Source organism: Oryzias latipes, chromosome 3 (genome assembly GCF_053564925.1).
Source record: "Oryzias latipes strain Hd-rR chromosome 3, Olatipes_Hd-rR_3.1".
Lineage (NCBI taxonomy): Eukaryota > Metazoa > Chordata > Actinopteri > Beloniformes > Adrianichthyidae > Oryzias > Oryzias latipes.
Window position 1 is genome coordinate 6,103,995 of NC_136239.1, and position 7,531 is coordinate 6,111,525.

General features: G+C 41.9%; 1 protein-coding gene across 1 annotated transcript; it reads right to left on the bottom strand.

Moving 5' to 3' along the window:
- Positions 1–1,333: 1,333 nt before the first annotated feature.
- Positions 1,334–7,312, bottom strand: c6ast1 (six-cysteine containing astacin protease 1). Its single transcript, NM_001104736.2, is given in 9 exon segments — positions 1,334–1,378; positions 4,139–4,263; positions 5,157–5,238; positions 5,315–5,493; positions 5,561–5,678; positions 6,388–6,540; positions 6,726–6,794; positions 7,020–7,050; positions 7,234–7,312. Coding segments are annotated over 9 exon segments (834 nt in total). The 5' UTR covers positions 7,297–7,312; the 3' UTR covers positions 1,334–1,364.
- Positions 7,313–7,531: the final 219 nt, after the last annotated feature.

The window sequence follows — 7,531 nt, forward strand, 5'->3', positions numbered from 1 at the left end:
AATCTCTAAAAATGGGATGTACCTGACAAAGTAGAGGTGTTAAATTCACCCAAACTGTTCAGGAGTGATGCTGTGACAGCAGTTTCATTACGAGATCGATCAAATGCAGAGAACTCAGTTTTCATATTTCAAATAAAAAGCTGTGTTGCTGTTTTTGGTCTGCAAGAGCTCAGAGCTCAAACACAACAGGGGAAATGAACAGGTGATGTCATCTCAGGTTCCTTGTTAACAATAGTTATGAAAGGAATTTACTGACAGAGCCCTTGAGACCAGGAAATTACAACAGCGTGTCCCATAATGTCTAACAAGTGTTGTGTTCTCACGGTGCCACTTCCCTGTATGTGCTGACCAGATCAAGGCCAGACGTGGCTCTTATCAGAGGAATGACTGCTGTTGGGCTGCTGCTTAGTTCTCAACACCCTTACAGTAATCTCAACTGGGTGAGGCCCTCAAAAGCATGAAACCTGTTTTTTCTTTAGCTGTCAGTTAAATCTGAGTTTTCTAAACTTTTAGGTTGTTTGTTTATTCGCTTCCTGTGTTCAGACAGACGTTGGAAGAGTCTTTCAGTTGTTATCAGACGTATCAAAGTACTTCACTTAACCCTTGTGCTATCTTAGATGCCCCCCCCCCCCCTTCCAATGAGGTGTTCTCCCTACCATGACAAAGGTGGATAAAGGTGGAAAGATTTCATGTAATCCATGGACACCAGTGAAGATCACAAATCATTGAAGAAAAAAGGTTCAGAGCACTGTCTAGTGGGTCTAGATGACCCACCTCCCAGTGTTAAAGTGCCTAGGATAGCACAAGGGTTAAGCATTTGTAGTTTTTGGATGCAGTGTTGCTTCTGACCAGAGACATAAATCCCGCTGGTCAGATAATCTCTGACGTTTTGCAGGCAACATTGAAGCCTGAGGTGGGTGGGGCATATTGACCGGAGTTAATCCCGCCCAATGTAACGTCATCAAAATGGCAGCTGATCGTGACAAAATAAAGTTAGAAGCTGTGGTGGAGCATTGTTTTTGTACGGGAGGTAATGGAGAATTGCTCCCTTCTGTAACCTGCCTCTAGTGGTCTTTGGAGCAACTGCAACATGTGTTTCCCCCTGGTTTGAATGAAATCCAAAGTGGGGGCTTGTTTTAGAGAGACGACAGTAAACAGAAACAGAGAAAATGGTCAAAACGTTACTTCTTTATTCATGCTTGCGTCAGGTTAGCAGATTCAAACATTTCTGAGCTCAAAGTAAAAGACGAGCAGCTGGTTTGGCCTTTTTATTTGACAGGAAATCAGAAAAATGTCTGAATCAAGCTAACATCTAGCAAAAGCATGTCTTGAAAGCAGAGGGAAGAGCTGCATACTCCAAGTCTTTACTTTGCGCTTCCTGTTGGTGACAAAAACCAATCAGAACAGAACAGATTCAACAAACAAGTAAAAACAATGCAAACACAAATGAATTGTGAAAACACAAATATAAAATTCTGGATATAAAAATCATGCAAGAGCCTTAACCTCCGGTTTGTTTTTTTTCAAATTGGTACTAAACACCCATTTTCTAAAATACATTCAGATTTCTATTTTTTTTGGTGGAATAGTAACTACAGTGGTTTGGAAAAGCGAAAAATTTATATTTCAGGGAACAATTTCACATTAATAATAAACTTACATTAAAGCCTAGAGACATTTGAGTGTTGGTCCTAACTTTGCTGCTGTTTACATCTCAGAGAAAGCCCAAAGGTAGATTTCTTTGAGATAAGTTAGACACAAATGGAACGATGCTGTGCTTCCTGGTTTTTTCTTATATCAAAAAAAGAGATTTTCTGTTTTTCTTGGTACATACTTTTTATCATTTTATCAATTAAATGTAGTGTTTGTTTTTGTTCTTCTTGCCTCTTAAGACCCTTGCTAATATTTGAGCTAACCCTCTACACACATTAGTTTCAGCAGAATGAACCACTGTGGTCATAGAACCCAAAACGTGATGTCCACAAATGTGGACGGCAGGTCCTAAGAGGTTAATGCTAATAGAGGATGGAAAAGCTTTTCAATTTCCTTAAAAAAAAAAACATTCAAATCCATTTCTTTTATGAACTGGTTTTATGTCTGTATGAATTCATCAAACCTTGTTCTTGATTTTTGGTAACAAAATGTTTTAAGTCTTGGTTTTGATGGTCATGTGGAAGTACTAAGGTAAAAGTAATCCTTTTAACTTAGAATTTACATAATTCATTTACTGAACATGTTTAGCTTTTAGGTATTTAACGGCTTTTATGGTGTGTCATTTGTACATTTGTACCCTTTCTATCTTAAACTGTTAGCCACAGAATTTCCTACCATTTGACGTTTGTCTTTTGATTGTTGTAGTTTTTACTCATTGAGTTTTATGACTTCATGCTGTTTTAACCTATGTTCACATATGTCTTTTACGTCAAGCACCTTGCATGTTGATGAAAGATTTATTGATTGAAATTAAACAAGCCTTGTTCATGGAGCCACTGTAAATGTTAGCATGTTCTATAGCTCCTAAATCTATTCTTAGATGTAGAGCATCTTCACATCTGTGAACGGAAAAGTCGATTTTTGGACACAATAGACTTAGTGAAGGAAAGTCTTAAAAGACCAGAATCAGTAGATTGTTCCTGCTGTGAGTCTGAATCTAAATCATGTCACACTGCTCCTACGTACAATTTGCACATATTGTTCAGATAAAAATTAGTCAGACGTAATTATATGTGGAAAATTTGAGAAAATTTGTGGTTTATTACGTGAAATTTTCACAGATGTATCACGAAGGAACCAAGTTAAAACCACGGAAGAAGTACGTAAAAGCCAAGCAATGAACATGTAAACTTGAACTTCATTGACTTTCTTCACTGTGACATTCAGAGCGCAGAGCCAAAATCACAACGCTTCAGCACCATGGACAGCACCTGCCGTGGACCCTCGCCTTGCTCTGTTGGATTCCCCTGGTCTGCACCAGTTGTAAGTCAGCAGTACGCCCACTGCACCCGGCCCCTTCCTGCGACCCGCCTTCCGCGCAGCGCTGGACACCGCGCCACGAGAAAACGGAACCCCCTTAACCGGACCACCACTCAGTATAGGCTGCTGGAGGGGTGAAAGATCCGCCGATTTAAATACTCGCCACACAATACGCCGATTGTGCATGAACCGTGTGTTATTATTGCGCTGTTTATATGCAATTTATTAGTCATTCGTGCGTCAATTACATCATTTTAACGTGACACGGGTGCGGTACACGTGATATAAATGTTATACATTGGGGGTACATGCGTGAAAAGTCCGTTAGACCTACATGGAGCGGTCGTGCGTCTGGATCTTGAAAAAAGTCACACACGATTGCGTGAGATTTACGTGATAAATGCGTATAAACTACGTAAAACAAGCATGAACTGCATAGTTTTCAACCAACCAAATTTTAAACAGCTTAAAATCGAATTCACGTAAAGACCCGTCGGCTGAAACCCTCAACAGACATCTGGCACATTGGCGAATGACAAACGCAAGAAACACTTATGAATGATGTATATTAGAGCTGCACGATATGAGAAAAACTCGCGATATAAGATATTGGTGATCAATGACGATATAACTTCAGGTACGTGAACAAATGACAAAAACAACCAAAAACATAATTTCCTTTTCACTGCAACATCTTAAATAAGAGTCAACATAACCTAAATTATACTCCAAATGACCCTCGTCTACATAGGAGGCAAACCTTTAACATAAAAGAGCTCCATCTGATTGGTCAACAATGTAAAGGCGTCCGTCTGATTGGTCAAATGCATAAATGGATTTATTTGATTCATTAAATAGCTGCCATAAGATTGTTTTAGCACATTTAAAGAAACCATTTATTGCAGTTTTCGCTATATTTTGCGATATGCGTATTGCACAGCTTGAATGACAAATTTGCAATTCATTGTGCAGGCCTAATGTAGATCATGTATTAAGCAAGACTGAAATTTAATTGTACATAGCGGCCGTGTGACACGGCTTTTCCAGTAGAATCAGTTCCCTTTCAAATGAGTGCAGAGTCATGAACTGAAGGGAGGCAGCTCTGAGTCCAGTGTTTCACCAGGATAGAGAACCCAACCCAGGAAGCGATGAAGCAAGTACGTACTGCATTCATAGAGGCGGTTCACCCTGAGGATGTCGTTGCTGCTCATCTCGGTGGCTCTGCCGATCGGGACGTTCGGGTCAGGAATCGGAACGATGGTTGGCTCTCTATTTCTAGAGAAAGCGAATCTGTGGAAGGTAAAAAGTCATCAAGATCACTTTGATCTAAACCAGATTTATGATCAGGCTCCATGTTGACAGCTCTTCTTGTGGTGTTTCATGTACACAGTTATTTTCAGAAGTACATGGATCTCAGTCGTCACCACAGTTTATAAAGACAAATCACAAGCAGGATGTACAAAAGCTCAGCAGCACTGCTTTCCTTAAGTTAAATGAGTGCGGTTCCAATTCCAAACTGGTTTAAAATAAAAGCAGAGAAGTTCTTCATTTTGTCAACTCTAAATGAATAGCATTAGAAGATATTCCACCTTAAAAGCGGTCTTAAACACTCAGACTTCCCTTCATTAAAGTCCTTTCCATTGAATTTGGACCCCTGCTCCTTCAGAAGGAGACAGTTTTCTTTGGAAATTTCCATTCCCTTTTTCTGCGGAGATGTTCAGGGTTGGTTTCGTTTGAGTAAATGATTCATGCTAATGTGATCAGTGAAAGCGTCAACAGTTAAGAGGGGTTGGTGCATGAACATGTAAACTATACTTGAAATAAAAAAGCAGTAAAGGTTCGATTCCCTGAGCAGAACAGCCTCTCAGGAGGAAAAATTGCTCCACCTTTAGAGTTACTCAAAAGTTCAGACCTCAGCGGTTCTTGTGGTTTCCAGTCAGTTATGCTGTTCCTGTTTTCCGGAAACATCAATTCATCACACTAAAGAATATATTCTTATGTAAGAGTCATCCTTTTGCTCATGTAATCTATTAAAAACTGATTTTAAGAAACAACTATTGAACAATTATCTTAAAGGAGAGCGGCCTGCTGCTCTCTCCTGGCTCCCGTCATCGTTGATAACAGGAGCTCTCAAAGCCACATTTCAGTTACAGCCTCTTTCAGTGCATGTATACAGACATTACCTTCCATAGTGCATGATGGAGTTGTAGTCATAGGGGGTGCCCAGGTTCCTTGTTTCGATCTTGCGGAAGTTGTGCTCCTGTCCTGCACGGGGAGACACAGTCATGTCAGACTCCAGTTCACTGCTCCAGACAGAGAACCGCCAGGAAACCCGACCCACCAGAAATCACGTTCTGCAGGAGGATGCGAACATGGGAGTCCCTGTCAGAGCGTGTCTGCTCGTGGTTGAAGCCCAGAGCGTGGAGGAGCTCGTGCTGGATGGTACCCATGAACACGCAGCCTTGGCGCATCAGTGACACCACCTGACCGCCGCCGCGGCGTCCCACAAATGACCAACACCTATAAAGAAGAAGGTATGAACATCCCGCGATGGTTACCCTTTCTCTCCACGGGAACCCTGACTTACCCAGTGCGAGACTGAATGTCTACAAAGTCCCTCTGACTCTGATGAGGTGTAAAGCGAATGCAGGTGGAGCCCTCAAAGGAGCGCAGGCCCTGGAGGATGGTGTCTCGTTCTCTACTGGCTGGACAGTGAAAACAACAGAAAAATGGTCACCCAAGCTGTTGTTTTTACTCCTCTCAGCTGCTCACAGCTGCACGGCAGCAGCTATGCTGTGTGACTGAACACAGACGCTGAAGGAGCATCTTTGATCAGCCCGTTTTTAACGGTAACCCCTTTTTTAAGGTCAAGTTCTTTGCTCAGCGCCCTCCTGTCCTCCTGTGCTGCGCTTCCCTCCCCGGCTGGAGTGCCCTGCCTGGAGCCCCCAGATTCTCCAAAATCACACCTATTATTGATGCAGAGGTTGCCAAAAGAGACACTTTTTCATTTCGTTCAGTAAAACTTTTGCTGTAACTGAGAAAGCAGGTTTTTTGTTGTTGAGGACGTCCTTTGTTCTGCAATTAGCAAACGTGTTTCAACATCCAGATGTTCCAATTATCCTTCCACTACAAGCTGCATCTGCTGCCCAGCTTTAGCTTCAGCGTTTTTACGAGAGTTTAGTCAGTTTTTATGTTTTATTTTGCCATCTTCATTCAATTTATTGCAGATAGAAGCTATCCTTTTGCTAACCGGCTCCAGAATTATGTGACATTGCAGGTTACAGCCTTCCTCCTCTTATAATTGGATTTTGGATTGGATTTATCTGCACTTTTCAGACGCTCAAAGCGCTTACAATGTGTCCATTATCTCTAAAACAAACTCAGAGATTGAACGAAAGCCCTTGTGGAACTCACAGAATTGTCCGGAGATGCGGAAAGGCACATAGACATTGCCGTCACTGCTCTTAGGCCACAAGCAGCCTCTTGCTGTGCAGGGATCTGCATTCTGCAGCCCTGTTGGCACCGCTATGTCTCCAAACATCACCAGAGGGTCATCCAAGTTCTTTCCTGCAAACCCATTGAAAACAATGCATGATGAAACAAGGCAGTAGTTGCATCCTTTCTTCTTCTTCTTGCAGCTGCAAATGTATTTCACACGTTTCAATTTGCTGTATTAATTAAAGTTTAGTTATTTTGCACATTTTGAGTCAAGGAAATGGAAAAGGAAGCAGCAGGGTAGAACTTGAACACACCAATGTTAACGTTGGCCTTTTCCAGCAGAGTGGAGATACTGAGATCTTCCTCCTCTTCAACGAGGACAGCTGTAAAATAAACTGCAGGTTAGGACAAACTGGCAAAATAAAACCACAGATGAACAATGCTTTCATTTATCATTTCACATGACGAGAGTCACTGAGTAAGTACTGAAGGTTAGAGGAAAAAGTATAATTTTGGTGAGTTAGCAGGAATTTAACAGTTAAAAAGATGAAATGAAAAAAAAAGAATTGGTCAACATAAAAACGTAAAGGCACATAAAGACATCTTACCATGACTTCTGACATGTTCTCTGAAATAAATCTGTCAAAACAGAAACATGAGGGGATGAAGATGTAAAAATAAGATCTGAACTGTAACTTTGCTCTCCGTGTAAAATGTGAAATCAGGACCAGAGAGAGAAGGTTGTTTTTCAGAGGAACACCTTCATCCCAGCTGGCAGGTGTAACGGAGGTGCTCATGCAGAGGCGTGAGGTGCCGGCTCACCTGAGGGTTGAAACAGCGGACAGAGAGGAGGAGCGCGCTCAGCGTTGTCGTCAGGAGGATCATGGCTGAGTCAGACAGTGACGGCAGACCACCTCAGAGGAACAGCCGCTTTGACTTATATAGCCAGGACAGCAAACTGACTTTATCCTTATATGGAAAGACATGACTCAATAAGCAAACCGACTGGCTGAAAGTGACGGTGAGGGCTTTAAGGCAGTGGACCCAAACCTTTGGAAGACCACAGACCGCTTTAACATGAGACCACATTTTAACAGACCGGTCTGTACGACGCTGACGT